Raw genomic sequence first — 19,263 nt, 5'->3', positions numbered from 1 at the left:
AAATAAAGAGTGGAGAGAATGGGAGAAGGGAAAAGAAGGTAGCAAGAGGGAGAGAGAGGAGTAGAGTGAGCAAAGGGGAGAAGCGGTGGGAGTGAAAGGGGAAGCAGGTGGGGCAGAGAGAGGGGGTAGCAAGAGGTGATTGAGGTGGGACGAGGGAGAGATCGAGGTGAGAGAGGACGGGGAGAGAAATGGAAGAGAGTTTGTGAGACAACAAGATTGAGAGACAGGTGAAGTGGAGGGGGATGGACATAAGTGAGAGGGTGGTGGGAGAGGCAGGATGGGGAGTGAGTGAGTGAGAGTGGGCAGAGGGAAGGATAAGGGTTGATTATTGGAGAGACAGATGGGAGGCGAGGGAGAAATGGAAACAGAGCGAGAAAGAAAGGGAGTGAATGTTGGGGAGTATGTGGGTGAGTGTGTAGGGGAATGTGGAGGAAGAGTGGGGGGCAAAGAGAGGGTAAGTGGGGGAAAGAGAGAGGGTGAGAGTGGAGGGGCAGGGAGAGTGGGACAGAGGACAGAGAGGGAGAGCGGGGCAGAGAGATGGGGAGTGGGGGGGGAGCAGAGAGAGGGAGAGTGGGGGAGGGGCAGTGAGAGGGAGAGCGGGGGAGGGGCAGAGAGAGGGAGAGGGGGGGAGGGGCAGGCAGAGGGAGTGCAGAGAAGCAAGGTGAACACTGCTGAAAAGATACTTTGTGCGGCCTCACAAACGTCTTGTACAACTGCAACATAACGTCCCAACAGGAAGACTCCATTCCCAGGCTGACAAAGACCAATGTACCAAAACCTTCTTTACCACCGTATCTACCCATAACGGCACTTTCAGGGAACTATGTCTTGGCACCAGAGCCCACTGTGGTGAAGGTGCGTGCGTGCGTATGTATGCAGTATGCACATTTGTGTCTGTATGTACATGTGTGTGTGTGTGTGTGTGTACATGTGTGGATATGTTTGTGTGCGTATTTACATGTGCAACCTATGTGCCACTGGAGTAGTGCCCAAAGCAAGGGTGTTGGAGTGAGCAGGTGTGTACAGGATGGGGAGGTGAGGAATGAGCAGAGACATGAGGAGGATTGATTTAGTCATTTATTGAGGCTGATTCTTGGTTGGAGATTGTTTTTGGCTTCTGTCCGGCGCTGGGAGCCTCTGTGTCCATCCCACTCGACCCACGGCCTTCTCCACTGTCAACACAGAGCACGGAATGTGAGTTTGGCCCTTTTGCTGACCTGGCCTGGCCTTGCCCAGCCTCCTCCCCGATCCCATCCCCCGCCCCGGGACTGCCAGCTTTACTCGTCGGGGTGAATGTGGCTACCCGCTTGTCGGGCAGGAGGTTAGTGCAGTCAGGGAGTGAGTTTTCGCCGACTACACGGAGCCGCCATGATGCTGGGGAGGGGGTTGCAGCAGTGCAGTAGACCCAGGGGTAGTCACGGAGTGCCGCTGTGGTACCCATATAACCATATAACAATTACAGCACGGAAACAGGCCATCTCGACCCTTCTAGTCCATGCCAAGCATGTATTCTCCCCTAGTCCCAAATACCTGCGCTCAGACCATAACCCTCCATTCCCTTCCCATCCATATAACTATCCATTTTATTTTTAAATGATAATAACGAACCTGCCTCCACCACCTTCACTGGAAGCTCATTCCACACAGCCGCCACTCTCTGAGTAAAGAAGTTCCCCCTCATGTTACCCCTAAACTTCAGTCCCTTAATTCTCAAGTCATGTCCCCTTGTTTGAATCTTCCCTACTCTCAGTGGGAAAAGCTTTTCCACGTCAACTCTGTCTATCCCTCTCATCATTTAAAAAACCTCTATCATGTCCCCCCTTAACCTTCTGCACTCCAAAGAATAAAGCCCTAACTTGTTCAACCTTTCTCTGTAACATAGAAATTAGGTGCAGGAGTAGGCCATTCGGCCCTTCGAGCCTGCACCGCCATTCAATATGATCATGGCTGATCATCCAACTCAGTATCCCGTACCTGCCTTCTCTCCATACCACCCTGATCCCCTTAGCCACAAGGGCCACAGCTAACTCCCTCTTAAATATAGCCAATGAACCGGCCTCAACTACCCTCTGTGGCAGATAGTTCCAGAGATTCACCACTCTCTGCGTGAAAAAAGTTCTTCTCATCTCGGTTTTAAAGGATTTCCCCTTTATCCTTAAGCTGTGACCCCTTGTCCTGGACTTCCCTAACATCGGGAACAATCTTCCTGCATCTAGCCTGTCCAACCCCTTAAGAATTTTGTAAGTTTCTATAAGATCCCCTCTCAATCTTCTAAATTCTAGAGAGTATAAACCAAGTCTATCCAGTCTTTCTTCATAAGACCAGTCCTGACATCCCAGGAATCAGTCTGGTGAACCGTCTCTGCACTCCCTCTATGGCAATAATGTCCTTCCTCAGATTTGGAGACCAAAAACTGTACGCAATATCCAGGTGTGGTCTCACCAAGACCCTGTACAACTGCAGTAGAACCTCTCTGCTCCTATACTCAGATCCTTTTGCAATGAAAGCTAACATACCATTCGCTTTCTTTACTGCCTACTGCACCTGCATGCCTACCTTCAATGACTGGTGTACCATGACACCCAGGTCTCGCTGCATCTCCCCCTTTCCCAATCGGCCACCATTTAGATAATAGTCTGCTTTCCTGTTTTTGCCACCAAAATGGATAACCTCACATTTATCCACATTATACTGCATCTGCCAAACATTTGCCCACTCACCCAGCCTATCCAAGTCACCCTGCAGTCTCCTAGCATCCTCCTCACAGCTAACACTGCCCCCCAGCTTAGTGTCATCCGCAAACTTGGAGATATTGCCTTCAATTCCCTCATCCAGATCATTAATATATATTGTAAATAGCTGGGGTCCCAGTACTGAGCCTTGGGGGTACCCCACTAGTCACTGCCTGCCATTGTGAAAAGGACCCGTTTTACTCCTACTCTTTGCTTCCTGTTTGCCAGCCAGTTCTCTATCCACATCAATACTGAACCCCCAATGCCTTGTGCTTTAAGTTTGTATACTAATTTCTTATGTGGGACCTTGTCGAAAGCCTTCTGTGAGTCCAGATACACCACAGCCACTGGCTCTCCCCCTATCCACGCTACTAGTTACATCCTCGAAAAATTCTATAAGATTCGTCAGACATGATTTACCTTTCGTAAATCCATGCTGACTTTGTCCAATGATTTCACCACTTTCCAAATGTGCTGCTATCCCATCTTTAATAACTGACTCTAGCAGTTTCCCCACTACCGATGTTAGACTAACTGGTCTGTAATTCCCCATTTTCTCTCTCCCTCCCTTCTTAAAAAGTGGGGTTACGTTTGCTACCCGCCAATCTTCAGGAACTACTCCAGAATCTAAAGAGTTTTGAAAGACTATTACTAATGCATCCACTATTTCTGGAGCTACTTCCTTAAGTACTCTGGGATGCAGCCTATCTGGCCCTGGGGATTTATCGGCCTTTAATCCATTCAATTTACCCAACACCACTTCCCGGCTAACCTGGATTTCACTCAATTCCTCCAACTCCTTTGACCCGCGGTCCCCTGCTATTTCCGGCAAATTATTTATGTCTTCCTTAGTGAAGACGGAACCAAAGTAGTTATTCAATTGGTCTGCCATATCCTTGTTCCCCATGATCAACTCCCCTGTTTCTGACTGCAAGGGACCTACATTTGTTTTAACTATTCTCTTTCTTTTCACAGTTGCTGAAACCGAGGCAACATTCTAGTAAATCTCCTCTGTACTCTCTCTATTATGTTGACATCCTTCCTATAATTAGGCGACCAAAATTGTACACCATACTCCAGAATTGGCCTCACCAATGGTACAATTTTGACATTACATCCCAACTTCTATACTTAATGCTCTGATTTATAAAGGCCAGCACACCAAAAGCTTCCTTTACCACCCTATCTACATGAGATTCCACTTTCAGGGAACTGTGCACAGTTATTCCCAGATCCCTCTGTTCACCTGCATTCCTCAATTCCTTACCATTTACCATGTACGTCCTATTTTGATTTGTCCTGCCAAGATGTAGCACCTCACACTTATCAGCATTAAACTCCATCTGCCATCTTTCAGCCCACTCTTTCAACTGGCATACATTTCTCTGTAGACTTTGAAAATCTACTTCATTATCCACAACGCCACCTATCTTAGTATCATCTGCATACTTACAAATCCAATTTACCACACCATCATCCAGATCATTGATGTACATAACAAACAACAGTGGACCCAACACAGATACCCGGCCTGGACTCACACACCAGTACAGCAGAGGAACACAGCGACTGGAGCGGGGATGCAATCCTGGTCGCTACTGGGGAGGGAGTTCCAGGGGTCAGACCCAGGGACAGTCGCAGATCTAGGCTTCATTCTGCTAAACTTCTTCTTCACCCTTTACTAAGTCTCCCCATCCAGTGGTGCAGCGGGTAGAGCTGCTGCTTTACAGGGCCAGAGACCCAGGGTAAACATAGAAAATAGGTGCAGGAGTAGGCCATTCAGCCCTTCGAGCCTGCACCATCATTCAATATGATCATGGCCGATCATCCAACTCAGTATCCCGTACCTGCCTTCTATCCCTTTAGCCATAAGGGCCACATCTTAAATATATCTTAAACTCCCTCTTAAATATAGCAATGAATTGGCCTCAACTACCTTCTGTGGCAGGGAATTCCAGAGATTCACCACTGTGTGAAAAATTGATTTCCCCTTTATCCTTAAAACTGTGACCCCTTGTCCTAGACTACCCAACATCGGGAACAATCTTCCTGCATCTCCTGTCCAACCCCTTAAGAATTTTGTAAGTTTCTATAAGATCCCCCCTCAATCTTCTAAATTCTAGCGAGTACAAGCCGAGTCTATCCAGTCTTTCTTCATATGAAATTTCTGACATCCCAGATATCAGTCTGGTGAACCTTCTCTGTACTCCCTCTATAGCAAGAATGTCTTTCCTCAGATTAGGAGACCAAAACTACGCAAAACTCCAGGTGTGGTCTCACCAATACCCTGTACAACTGCAGTAGAACCTCCCTGCTCCTGTACTCAAATCCTTTTGCTATGAATCTGTGACGTCTGTGAGCTATGAAGTAGATCCTGACTGCTACTTTCCTGCGGCTACTGTCCATCCTGACTAGTGTGTAGGATATGTTAGTGTATGGGCTGCTGTCTGTATGGAGTTTGTTCTTTCTCCCTGTGACCGCGTGGGTTTCCTCCAAGTGCCCCGTTTCCTTCCACATTCCAAATATGTACAGGTTTGTAGGATAAATGGCTTTGGTAACATTGTAAAATGTCCCCAGTGTATAGGATAGTGTTAATGTATGGTGTGATCGATTGTTGGCGCAGACATGCTTGGCTGAAGAGCCCGTTTCCGTGCTGTATTTCTAAAGTCTAAATTCCTTACTGTAAGGGGATGACCAGAACTGCGCATAATACTCCAAATACAGTCCAACCAGAGATTTATAAAGCTTCTCGACTCATATACGCAGTGAACGTAGGCATACCTCATGCCTCCAAAAGATACAAAGTACGGGAGTAACTCAGCAAGTCAGGCAGCATCTTGGAGATCATGGATAGGTCATGTTTTGGGTCTGGACCCTTCTTCAAACTTCATACCAAATGCCTTCTTTACCACTCTATCTACTTTAAGGGAGCTGTGGATTTGGACGCCAAGATCCCTCTGTACTTAAGGGTTCTGCCATTAACTGTACATTTCCCCCTTGTGTTTGACCTCCCAAAGTGCAACAACTCAATGCCTGGAGGTGAAGCAGCATGTGGTGTTGCCCGTGGTACTACACAGCAATGAGTTGTGGAAGCAGCCTAGTCATGGAGTGAAACAGTGTGGGGACAGAACCTTCAGACCAACATGTCCACACCACCCAACATGCCCACACCACCCAACATGCCCACACCAGCCCAACATGCCCACACCAGCCAACATGCCCACACCAGCCAACATGCCCACACCATGCCCACACCACATGCCAACATGCCCACACCACCCAACATGCCCACACCACCCAACATGTCCCAGCTTCACTAGTCCCACCTACCAGCATTTGGTCCAAGTCCAAACCAGTCCTATCCATGTACCCGTCTAACTGCTTCTTAAATGTTGGGATAGTCCCTGCCTCAACTACCTCCTCTGGCAGCTTGTTCCATACACCCACCACCCTTTGTGTGAAAAAGTTACCCTTCAGATTCTTCCATCGTACATACCACTGTCCTCCCCAATCAACACCATCTACACCTCACCCTGCCCCACGATAGGAGCCAGCATCATTAAGGAAAGACACAAAGTGCTGGAGTGACAGTGGGTCAGGCAACATCTCTGGAGAACATGGACAAGTGACGTTTCGGGTCAAATTCAGGTATTTTGGGTTCTGACCCGAAACATCAACTATCCTTGTTCTCCACATATGCTGCCCGACCCGTTTACTCCAGCACTTTGTGTCTTCTTCGTAAACCAGCATCTGCCATTCCTTGTATCTCCAGCATATCCAATGACTGCTCGCACCCGGTCATTCCCTTTTCTCCCCGCTCCCACCCAAGATACAAAAGTTGGAAAGCACATGCACTAGATACAGGAGCAGCTTCTGTCCGCTGTTACTAGTGTAGTGAACACTCCTCCCGTACCCTAAGGATGAATTCCCCCATCTCCCAATCCACCACCTTGCTGCCCGTACACTTCTATTACCTGCACTTCCTCTGTCGCTGTGACACTATGTTCTACAGGTTGTTTATCAACTTTCTCCACTACTCATGCACGATATGACTTGCATGTATTGTATTACAACACATCGTTTCACTGTACCTCGGTACACGTGACAATAACAAGCCAATGCCATCACGTCCTGTAAACCTTCCTGAACACTGTATGTCCATGTGATCAGCTGTTGCCACGCTAACACACATGCCCATGTAGATCGAGACAGGTGAGCGCCACCATTCCCCGTCCTACATCCGCATGGTGCTGCCATCCGTGTGAAGCCTCCCCTGGACACAATAGCTATCGGCCTGGGCCACGGTAGCACCGGCCTGCAATTGGCAGCCATGCCCACAAGCTGAGACCATGCCAACACCAGCGGTCTGTTTGTGGTCGGGAACCTGGAGCTCCCACGATGCCAGCTCTGTCTATGTGGCAGCTATGTTGGTACGGTGAAGCCCACACAATATGTCGGTAGATATTTTGGCAAGATGATGTAGGTAGATATGTTGGCATGGTGATGCTAACACAGGGTGCCTGTAGATATGTTGGTAGGATGATGCCCACACTGGATGCAAGAAGCTGCAGAGAGCGGGCAATTCTGCCCAGTCCATCATGGGCACAGCCCTGCCCCCCTCTACAGGCGATGCCTTAGCTAAGGGGCATCTACTATCAAGGACCACACCATCTGAGCTGTGCCCTCTTCCCACTGCCACCAATGGGCAGGAGGTATAGAACCTCACCACCACCAGCTTCAGGAACAATTACATTACCACAACTAACATAGAAAATAGGTGCAGGAGGAGGCCATTCAGTCCTTCGAGCCATCACCGTTGTGATCATGGCTAATCGTCCTTAATCAATAACCCGTGCCTGCCTTCTCCCCATATATCTCGATTCCACTAGCCCCTAGAGCTCTATCTAACTCTCTCTTAAATTCACCCAATGACTTGGCCTCCACTGCCCTCTGTGGCAGGGAATTCCACAAATTCCCAACTCTCTGGGTGAAAAAGTTTTTTCTGACCTCGGTATTAAATGGCCTCCCCTTTATTCTAAGACTGTGTGGTCCCTGGTTCTAGACTCGCCCAACATTGGGAACATTTTTTCTACATCTAGCTTGTCCAGTCCTTTTATAATTGTATATGTTTCTATAAGATTCCCCCCTCATTTTTCTAAACTCCAGTGAATACAAGCCAAGTCTTTTCAATCTTTCCTCATATGACAGTCTCGCCATCCCAGGGATCAATCTCGTGAACCTACGCTGCACTGCCTCAATCACAAGGATGTCCTTCTTCCTTCATAACAAGAGTGTTTTATTGTCATGTAGAACAATACAAGCCAAGTCTTTTCAATCTTTCCTCATATGACAGTCTCGCCATCCCAGGGATCATCTCGTGAACCTACGCTGCACTGCCTCAATCACAAGGATGTCCTTCACAAATTAGGAGCCAAAAACTGGACACAACTGTGGTCTCACCAGAGCCTCTTTGTGGAAAAACCTCTTTACTCTATACTGAAATCCTCTTGTTATGAAGGCCAACATTCCATTAGTTTTCTTCACTGCCTGCTGTACCTGCACATCAACTTTCAGTGACCGGTGTACAAGGAAGCCCAGGTCTCGCTGCACCTCCCCCTTGCCTAACCTAACCCCATTGAGATAATAATCTGCCCCCTTATTTTTGCCGCCAAAGTGGATAACGTCACATTTATCTATATTATACTGCATCTGCCCACTCACTCAACCTGTCCAAGTCACCCTGCAACCTCCTAACATCACAGTTCACAGTTCACATTGCCACCCAGCTTTGTGTCATTCACAAACTTGCTAGTGTTTCTCCTAATTCCCTCTTCCAAATCGTTCCATTACTTGTTGCGCTGGGTGACACTCATTCACTGCCAGGTCCGTGTCTTTCAATGTAAATTTGCATGGGGACATGCTTTGGAGGTGTGTGACGGTTTGGTCAAGTGTGAATAACAGAGAATAAGAATGCTGCTGTCTTGTCAACAGACACGCACACAAGCAGTTGATATTTGTTTTGAAATTCTCGTTGATCACAGAATTTCTCACGATGGAGCGTGAGAAACTCTGTGATCAGCGTGAGAGCGTGAGAATTGGGCGAAATGTGTAATTCTCATGCTCAATGCGTGAAAGTTGGCAGCTCTGTTTATGGAACAAACTGCCAGAGGTGGTTGGGGAGGCAGGGACTATAACAGCATTTAAAAGACACTTGGATGGGTAGATGGATAGGAACGGTTTAGAACTACATTCCTACCCGTATGGTCTCAATGTCCAACAGTTCTTCATTGAACAGGGACCCAATCAGTTCCCCTCTGTGACACTCTCCTCCGCCTGCTGGAACTTGTCCCCACCCTCAATAACTTCTCTTTTAGACTTCCCACTTTCTCCAATTTAAAGATATCGTCACGGGCACTCAATGGGCACTGTCTGCCTTGTTATTGGTTTTGTCGAACAGTCCTTGTTCCAAACTTACATCGGCTCCATCCCCAACTTTCAGCAGCTTTGATAGCTGCATGGGGGCTGCATTGGCAGCTGCATGGGGGCTGCATTGGCAGCTGCATGGGGGCTGCATCACGGCTACATGGGGGGCAACATAGACAGCTACATTGGGGCTACATGAGGGCTGCATACTCAGTTGCCTCAAGAGCTGCATGGGGGCTGCATTGGCAGCTGCATTGGCATCTGCCTGGGGGCTGCATTGACAGCTGCATGGGGGCTGCATGGGGGGGTACATGGACAGTTACATCGGGGCAACATACAGCTGCATGGGGGCTGCTTCCTGCACCCGTGCTTAACTTGCCAATCTCCACTGTCTAACACCCCTCTCCCCTTTCTTGATCTCTCTGTATCCATGACAGAGGACATCCGATTGGATGCTAGGAGGATATAGAATGATATGCTGAAGGGTCACAACCTGGAGTATTGCGTGCCGTTCTGATCGTCCCATTACAGGAAAGGGTTGGAGGCTTTGGAGACGGTGCAGAGAAGGTTCATCAGAATGTTGCCTGGATTAGAGGGTTCAGCTACTGGGAGAGGTTGGACACACTTGGATTATTTTCTCTGGAATGCCGGAGGTTGAAGGGAGACTTGATACATGTCCATAAAATTATGAAAGACGTAGACAGTCAGAACCTTTTCCCCAGAGTGAAAAAGTCCAACAGTAAATGACTTGGCTATAAGGTGAGAGGGGGGGAAAGTTGAATGGAGATGTGGTGGGCAAGTAGTTTTATACTGAGAGAGGGTGGTGTGGGCCTGGAACACATCATCGTGTTGCCGTGCTGTACGGTGCTACCACTCCATGTTCCTGGATCCCTCAGCTGTACAACAATCGCAGGGACCCACCCATCACTCAGAAGGCCCTGCCCTTGGTGGACTTCCCAAATACACCACCTCACACTGACCTGGACACAAGCGGACATGCTCCCACCCCACCACAGTGTGACCCCTCTCCCACCCGTGTGACCCCATTCCCCAATGTGACCCCAGTCCCCAGTGTGACCCCAGTCCCCAGTGTGACCCCCATTCCCCACCCCCCATCCCGGTGTGACCCCAGACCCCAGTGTGACCCCAGACCCCAGTGTGAGTCCCCAGTGTGACCCCCATTCCTCACCCCCCCAGTGTAACCCGTCGCCATCCCCCAGTGTGACCCTAGTTCCCATCTCTTCCAGGGGAGAGGGGAAAACAGGGAGTGGGGAGAGCAGGAACGGGGTTGTGGGGGTGAGGGGGGAAACACTCACTGATTTGCTACTCCTTGCTTGAAGTGGGCCACTTGTATCCAGCAATGGCGGCCTCGTCTGGCAAAGAGAGACAGAGAGAGGTGAGGAGTGATTTAACATCGAGGGAGGGGAGGAGGGAGGCAGCGTGGATGGATGGTGGAAGCAGGGAGGCAGGGTAGACATATGTGGTGGATGGAGGGGAGGGAATAGAGAGAGGGTGGAGGAGAGAGGGAGGGTGGGAGGGAGGAGGGTGGGAGGGAGCAGGAGGAGGCAAGGAGGGTGGAGCAGGAGGAGCAGGGAGTGAGGGGAGAGCAGAGGGGGAGGAGTGAGAGGGGACAGGAGGGGGGAGGAGTGAGGGGGAGAAGGAGGGGGAGGAGTGAGGGGGGGGAGCTGGGGGGGGGGAGAGGAGGAGCAGGAGTGAGGGGAGGGGCAGGAGGGGGAAGAGGGGAGGAGCAGGAAGGGGAGAAGTCGGGGGCAGGAGGGGGAGAGTGAGGGGAGGATGAGGGGGGGAGCAGGAAGGGGAGGAGTCAGGGAGGAGGAGGAGTGGGGAGGGAGGGGGAGAGGAGCAGATTGAGGGGGGAGCTGGGCCCTACCGGTCACGTAGTAGTCGTAGACGGAAACTTGGGCCTCCTGCAGGTTTTCCACAGGGAATTCCTGGAAGATGCGGACGGACAGGGGGAGGGTCTGCCCGGCGTCCATCTGTGGGGGCAGCGGGGGGTCAGTCCGGGACCGCAGCTTCTCCCCCGTCTAAAACCCCCCCTCCCCCACCCAAACTCCCCCTTCACCTCCCGTCACCCTCCCCCACGCCCTCGTCCCCACTCCCCATACAAACCCCCCCTCACCTTTTCAATGTACATCAGGAAATGTCCGTCCTTTGACTCTATGCGACTCACACCCACAGGCATCGTGGTCTGGAGAGAGAGGGGCAAAGGTCATCAGTAACAGCCCCGAATGGTGGCAGCAGCCCATAACCCCCTCCCCCTCGTTGTGGGGGGATCCCCCGTGAAACCAGCCCTGCCCCCGCCCCTTACCTGGGGGGAATACCCGGAGAGCATCTTCACGTTGACGATCACCATGTTGGAGACGTTGCGGGATCCCGTGTAGCTGCGGGGCAACACGGTAACACATGTGAACACACAGAGCACGGAAACACACGGGACATGTGAGCAATCGATCACACACGGGGCACGGGAACCCATGGGACACGTGAGCGCACGATCACACACGGGGCATGTGGACACAGGACACGTGAGCACACGATCACACACGGGGCATGTGGACACGGGACACGTGAGCACACGATCACACACGGGGCATGTGTGGACACGGGACACGTGAGCACACGATCACACATGGGGCATGTGGACACTGGAACATACGGGACACGAGAACATACGATCACACACAGGGGCACGTGGACACATGGTAACACAGGGGACACGTGAACACGGTCACACATGAAACACATGGGGGTAAATGGGAACACACGGATACACAACGGCAAAAACAAAAACAAAAGGAACACACGGGAAAGCATTGGGCATGGGAACTCACAGGAGCACACAGTTATACACAGAACATAGGAACCCCATACACAACACGGGTCCCAGCACCAGGGCACAAATGGCCCCTCCCCCCCAGACGGTTCCAGGACAACCCCACCCCCCAGACCCCTTAGACAAGGGCCACATCTACCTCCCTCTTAAATATAGCCAATCAACTGGCCTCCACTACCCTCTGGGGCAGAGAGTTCCAGAGACCCACCACTCTCTGTCTGAAAAAAGTTCTTCTCATCTCGGTTTTAAAGGATTTCCCCCTTTACCCCCCTACCCTTTTGACAGATAGCCCTGACCTACCCCACAGATGACCGTCTTGCCCCCTATATGGTCCCTACCCCATCCCAGACAGCCCCTCCCCAAGGCAGTCCCTCTCCCGCCCCAGACAGCCCGTCTCGCTGCAAACAACCCATCGTCACTCCCCAGACGGCCCCTCCCCCAGATGGCCCCTTCCACCCACAGACTGTCCATCTCTACCGCCCCAGACGTCCCGTCGTCCCTCAGACTGCCCGTCTCTACTGCCCAGATGAACTGTCTAGCCCTCAGACAACCCCTCTCTACTGTCCCAGAAGGCCCATCTCCCCCAAGATGCTCCCTCCCCCAGTCGGCCCGTCTGGCCACCAGACGGTGGAGCTCACGTGACGTTGATGTGCAGCTTTCCCTCCGTGTTCCCGTATGGCTCCAGGTGGAGGGAGAGATGGAAGGCGGCACCACCGGCAGACGGCAGTGTGTGGTAACGGAGAGACGCCTGGGGCAGGGAGGGGTGAGGGCAGGATCAGTACAGCATTCACTCACCGTTCCCTCCACCCTTCCCTCACTCAACCCTCCCTCTTCCCTACCTCACCCACCCTCAACCCTTCCCTCACCACTCCCACAGCGGCCTCACTACAACCTCCACCGCTCCTCCCTCCCTCCTCCACCCCTCCCTCCAACCCTCCATACTCCCTGGAAGGTTAGATCGCATGGGATACAAGGAGAGATAGCTGAATACATTGAACATTGGCTTCATGGAAGGAAGCAGAGGGTGATGGTGGAAGGTTGCTTCTCGGACTGGAGGCCTGTGACTAGTGGTGTGCCTCAGGGTTCAGTGCTGGGTCCGTTACTGTTTGTCATCTATATTAATGATTTAGATGAGAACATACAGGGCAAAATTAGCAAGTTTGCTAGTGATAGCAAAGTGAGTGGTTTTGCAGATAGTGAAAATGGTTGTGAAAGATTGCAGCTGGATTTTGATCGATTGGCCAGGTTGGCTGAGGAATGGTTGATGGAATTGAATACAGAGAAATGTGAGATGTTGCACTTTGAGAAGTCTAACACGGACAGGACTTACACAGTGAATGGTAGGGCTCTGGGGGGGGGGGGGGTTGTAGAGCAGAGGGATCTCGGAGTCATGGTTCCTTGAAGGTGTAGTCTCAGGTAGATAGCGTGATCAAAAAGGCATTTGGCACATTGGCCTTCATCAGTCAGAGTATTGAGTATAGAAGTTGGGAGGTCATGTTGCAGTTGTACAAGACGTAGGTGAGGCTGTACTGAGAGCATTATGTTCAATTCTGGGCACCATTTTATAGGAAAGATGATGTCAAGCTGGAAATGGTAAAGAGAAGGTTTACAAGGATATTACCAGGACTAGAGGGCCTGAGCTATAGGGAGAGGTTGAATAGGCTGACACACTATTTCTTGGAGTGCAGGAGTTCGAGGGGGAATCTAATAGAATTGTATAAAATCATGAGAGGAATAGATCGGGTAGATGCACAGAGTCTCTTGGGCTGAGTAGGTGAATCAAGGATCAGAAGATATAGGTTTAAGGTGAAGGGGAAATGATTTAATAGGAATCTGAGAGATACCTTTATCCACACAAAGGGTGGCGGGTGTATGGAGCAAGCTGCCAGCGGCCAGGTTTGGAAGGATATGGGCCAAAAACTGGCAGGTGGGACGAGTGTAGCTGGGGCATGTTGGTTGGGGTCGGCAAGTTGGGCCGAAGGGCCTGTTTCCACGATGTCTCACTCTGTGACTCTGATCCTTGTGCCCCTTCCTCTCTCCACCCCTCCCCCCCCCCCCCCCCTCCCCTCCCCCACCTCCCCTCCCCCCCCCCCCCCTGCCCCTCCCCTCCCCCCACGCCCCTCCCCCGTCCCCTCACTGTACCCCCCCCTCCCCCACTGTCCCCCCCCCCCACCTGGAGCAGCACACAGCTGTTGCCGGTGATGATGCCGGTGTAGGTGCCGGTGCCCGGCAGTGCCGCTCTCTGCACCACCAGCCGGTTGTGGGCGTCGATGTGGAGGCCCTGCTGGAAGCCGTCGGGGCCACTGAGCGAGACGGAGGAGAGGGGCTCGGGGGAGTAGGTGAGGGCTGCATAGAGGGAGAGGGCCTGGAGGGCCACCACTGTGTCCTGTAGAGGGGGGGAGAGTGTTAGGGGTAATAGGGGTATGGGGGAAGGGAAAGGGGGGGTGGAGAACAGGGTGGATGGGGGAAGAGGATAGGAGAGAGGGTGAGGGGAGAGGGGGGGTGGGGGGGAATGGGGGGTTATAGATAGAGGTACATTAGCAAGGCCTTTGACCGGTTGCACATGGGGAGAGGTGGGGGACTTAAGTTTGGGGATCGATTCAACAGTGTTTGGTCGAGGAGCATGCTCCCCCCTCTCTCGCTCCCCCTCCTCATTGCCTTCCGTCCACCCACCGTTCCACCCTCCGTCCCTCTCCCCTCCCCCTCTCCCCTTCTATCCTTCCAACTCCCTCCCTTCTCATCCTCTCCTTCCATCCCCATTCCATTCCTCCCACTCCCTACCTCCTCCCTCTTCACTCAACCCTCCCCTCTCCATCTCCCCCCCTCACTCACTCCGCCCATAGTGTGTCGGCGTACCCCCATCCGCCCCTTCCTCCCCCCCCTCATTCTCTCAGACTCAACCCCTCCCCCACTCCTCCCCCACCCCCTCTCCCACTCACCTGTGTGGAGGCGAAGCCGCCGTACGAGTTCCTCTGGCGGACCAGCCAGCGGACGATGGGGGAGGAGCGCTGCAGCTGGGTGGGACTGATGTTGGGGGGGGAGAGCAGGGCCAGCAGCACGTAGGCTGTCGTCTCCACCTCAGCCGAGGGGGCCCTCCACCAGTGCCTCAACTCCTCCTCCCCACTTTCACCACCCTCACGTTTCCCCCAGTGGGTCTGGCCGTCTGCAGGGAGAGGGAGAGCATCAGGGGAAGAGACAGGGTCAGGGGAGAGAGAGTGCGAGAGTTGGGGGAGAGAGATTGTTGGGGGGGAGAGGCAGGGCCGGATTAAGACCCAAAAAAGATTTTGGTGCCCCCATATATATGTAATTCAAAATATAAACCATAAAATACATTTTGTTTTTCAAAATGAAACAAAACTAACAGTAAGATGGAAAATATTGTTTATTTTTATATACTTCCACTTTATTTATATTTGAAAAGTATTCTCCTACTTTTTTAAATTGCAAAGTCTTTGATCAGATCCTCAAAATGAATCTTACGTAACACATCTGCTTCTATACTTAGTAGAGATAAGGCATCCAGCCTGCCTTGTTGCATAGTGGTTCTGATGGGATTTTTTAAATATACTTCAACTGAGAAAATGAACGCTCAGCTGAGCAATTTGTGACCATAAATGTTAAAAATATACGAAAGGCAATGACTACATTTGGAAAGGCACACTCAATATTGTCTTCTACAATTATTTTATAAAGTTCAGCATGACTGAATCGTGTTTTTACAGTTTTTGTTACACTGAACTTATGGCGCACATATGGCGCACATATGGCTGGAGCTCAGCTGAGAAATGAGTGTTCAAGTTCTCTGGGTAAGCATCAATCCGTTTTTGACAACACTGAGAATACCTTTCAATTTCAGTAGATGATGAAGTCATTGAAGTGACATTATGTGGCACATCACTTAGAAAAGAAAATCTCTCTGATATTTCTTTGTATATCTCTCCTTCTTCTCATCTCATGTTTCTAAGTTTCCGATCATATAAACCACTTTGAATATTATTTTAGCAAGTTTAATGTGATTTATTTTGTGCCGTAAACCATTTACCATTTCTGTGGTGCCCCCCCCCCCCCCTTCCCTTGATGCCTTGAGCACGTGCTTATTTTGCTTAATGGTTAATCCAGCCCTGGGAGGGGGAGGGTCGTGGGAAGGGAGGAGAGGAAAGCAGGGGAGGGGAGGGCACAAACGATATAGGGAGGAAGAGGTAGGAGGTTCTGCAACATGAGTTTAGGGAATTAGGTAAAAGGCTGAAAAAGATAGTTATCTCTGGTTTTCTTCCAGTACCTCGTGCTGGCGAAGGCAAGAAGAGAAAGATAAGGGAGATGAATGTGTGGCTGAGGAGTTGGTGCAGGAGGCAGGGATTTTCCTTTCTGGATCATTGGGATCCCCTCTGGGGCAGGGGGGAACTTCTTCTTCTTTTTGTGTCTTTGAAGCTGGTTGGTTATATGGCAGTTTCCCATTCCTTTACAGGGGTGAACTGTACAAAAGGGACGGGTTGCACCTTAACTGGAGGGGGACCAACATCGCGGTGGGCAGGCTGGCTTATTAGTGCTCCACGGGTGGGGGTGGTGAGAGAAAGTTTAGTGACAGAATACACAGGTGAAAGGCAGAGAGAGAGAGGAGGGAGGGTTGGTTTAAACTGCAAGTATTTGAATGCAAGGGGCTTGATGCGTACGGCAGATGAGCTTGTATAGGTACGAGCGACTGGGACGTTGTAGCCATTACTGAAATGTTTAGGGGAGGGGCAGGATTGGCAGCTCAATGTTCCGGGGTACAGGAGCTTCAGGAGAGACAGGGGTGAGGGTAAAAGAGAAGGGGGGGGGGTTGCATTATTGGTTAAGGAGCATGTCACGGCACTTGTCAGAGGTGACAATACGGACGGTTCGTCTAGCGAGGCTGTATGGGTGGAGCTGAGGAACAAGAAAGGGATGATCACCTTGTTGGGGGTGTACCACTGTCCCCCAAATAGTCAACGGGAATTAGAACAACAAATATGCTAGGAGATTGCAGGCTGCTGCAGGTCAAATAAGGTTGTTACAGTTGGGGATTTTAACTTTCCCAATATTGACTGGGAAAATCGTAATGTGAACGGTTTAGATGAAGTGCAATTTCTCAGGAGAATTTTCTCCAACAATATGTAGGGAGCCCCACATGTGACAGGGCAACATTTGATCTAGTCTTGGGAAATTGGGAAGGGCAAGTGAATGAAGTGTTTGTGGAGGAACCAGTTCAATTTAAGGTTGACTGTTCAATTTAAGGTTTAAGATAGTATGGATAGTGCCAGGCTGGGCCTTCGTGTTAAAATTCTCAATTGGGGTAAGGCCAACTTTGAGGGTATGAGAGAAGGTCTCACTCAAGTTGATTGGAGAAGGTTGTTCGAAGGAAAAGTAACAGCAGTCAAGTGGGATGTTTTTAAAAGTGCGCTGCCAAGAACTCAGGATATGCACGTCCGTGTTAGGGTGAAGGGCAAGGCAGGCAAACGTTAGGAAGCTTGGCTGACAAGGGAAATTGAGGCATTGGTCAAGAATAAGAAGGATGTATGGGACAGGCAAAGGCAGCTGGGATCAAGTGTATCCCCGGAGGAGTTTCAGGAACTAAGGAGTAAACTAAAAAATGAAATTAGTTGGGCAAAGAAGGGGCCAGAGATAACACTACCATTAAGGACAACCCCAAGGGATTTAAGTCAGACTAACTGGCCTATAATTCCCACTATTCTGCTTTGCTCCCTTCTTGAGCAGCGGGGTAATATTGGCAACTGTTCAATCGTCTGGGACCTCTCCTGTCTCTAGTGATTCTTGAAATATCACTGTCAATGCCTCCACAATCCCTAAAGCCACCTCTTTCAGAACCCTAGGGTGTAGTCCATCCGGTCCAGGTGACTTCAGCCCTTTCAGCTTCCCAAGCACCTTCTCCCTAGTAACAGCCACTCAACTAGCTTCCACCCCCGACTCTCTTGAATTTCAGGCACGTTGCTGGCGTCTTCCACTATGAAGACTGATGCAGAAACGGTATTCCCACTAATCTTTGCTCTGCTCTATGCCTTCCCCTTGAGGTTTTATACTGTCCTTGACTTCCTTTGTCAGCCACGGTCACCTCTTCCCCCCCTAGAATCTTTCTTCCTCTTTGGAATGAAAAGATCATGCATCTTCTGGATTATTCCCAGAAATTCCTGCCATTGCTGTTCCACTGTCATCGCTGCTAGAGTCCTTTTCCAGTCAACTTTGGCCTGCTCCTCTCTCATGCCTCTGTAGTCCCCTTTGCTCAGCTGTAATACCGACACTTCTGATTTCACCCTCTCCATCTCAAATTCCAGATTAAAACTTATCATGTTATGGTCAGCATGGTTTTATATATGGGAGGTCATGTCTCACCAACCTGACTGCCCTTTTTGAAGACGTGACCAAACAGGTGATGAGGACAGAACTGTAGATGTATATATGGACCAGCAAAGCATTCAACAAGGTTCCACGTGGTAGGCTGCTCTCAAAGGTTAAATAGCATGGGATCCAAGGAGAGATACTGAAAGGATAGAATATTGGATTCATGGAAGGAAGCAGAGGGTGATGATGGAATGTTGCTTCTTGAGTGGAGGCCTGTGACTAGTGGTGTGCCTCAGGGTTCAGTGCTGGGCCCGTTACTGTTTGTCTTCTATATCAATGATTTGGATGATAATGTACATCGCAAGATTAGTAAGTTTGCAGATGATACAAAAGTGGGTGGTTTTGCAGATAGCAGCAGGATCTTGATTGATTGGCCAGGTGGGCTGAGGAATTGTTGATGGAATTTAACCGAGGGAAATGTGAGATATTGTGTTTTGGGAAGTCTAACATGAGCAGTATTAACACAGTGAATGGTAGGGCTCTGGGGACTGCTCTAGAGCAGAGGGATCCAGGAGGGCAGGTGCATGGCAACATTGAAGGTGAAGTCGCAGATAGATAGGGTGGTCATAAAGGCTTTTGGCACATTGGCCTTCATCAGTCTTCTAGAAGTTGGGAGATCATGTTGCAGTTACATAAGACGTTGGTGAAGCAGCATTTAGAGTATCGTGTTCAGATCTGGGCACCATGTTATAGGAAAGGTTGAGAAGATTTACGAGGATGTTGCCATAACTCAAGGGTGTGAGCTGTAAGGAGTGTGTCGGAGGGAGGGAGGGGGAGGCGAGAGGGAGGGAAGGAGATGAGGAACTGGGGACGACTGGATCTGTGGTGGGAGGGAGGGAAGGAGGGAGCAAAGGGTGGAGGGAGGGAAAAAGAGGAGGGTAG

General features: G+C 50.5%; 1 protein-coding gene across 1 annotated transcript in view; it reads right to left on the bottom strand.

Moving 5' to 3' along the window:
• Positions 1-1,059: 1,059 nt before the first annotated feature.
• Positions 1,060-19,263, bottom strand: part of LOC129694693 (murinoglobulin-2-like) — a 116,347-nt gene continuing 98,143 nt past the window's right edge. Inside the window, 8 exon segments of the mRNA XM_055631433.1 lie at positions 1,060-1,172; positions 10,472-10,528; positions 11,044-11,149; positions 11,293-11,361; positions 11,482-11,554; positions 12,645-12,754; positions 14,180-14,392; positions 14,946-15,169. Coding sequence (XP_055487408.1) covers positions 10,479-10,528; positions 11,044-11,149; positions 11,293-11,361; positions 11,482-11,554; positions 12,645-12,754; positions 14,180-14,392; positions 14,946-15,169 — 845 coding nt within the window. The 3' untranslated portion in view covers positions 1,060-1,172; positions 10,472-10,478.

The sequence above is a fragment of the Leucoraja erinacea genome, unplaced genomic scaffold (assembly GCF_028641065.1).
Source record: "Leucoraja erinacea ecotype New England unplaced genomic scaffold, Leri_hhj_1 Leri_75S, whole genome shotgun sequence".
In the NCBI taxonomy this organism is placed as follows: domain Eukaryota; kingdom Metazoa; phylum Chordata; class Chondrichthyes; order Rajiformes; family Rajidae; genus Leucoraja; species Leucoraja erinaceus.
The sequence above is the reverse complement of the archived record's forward strand: the minus strand, read 5'-3'. Positions and strand labels throughout refer to the sequence as shown.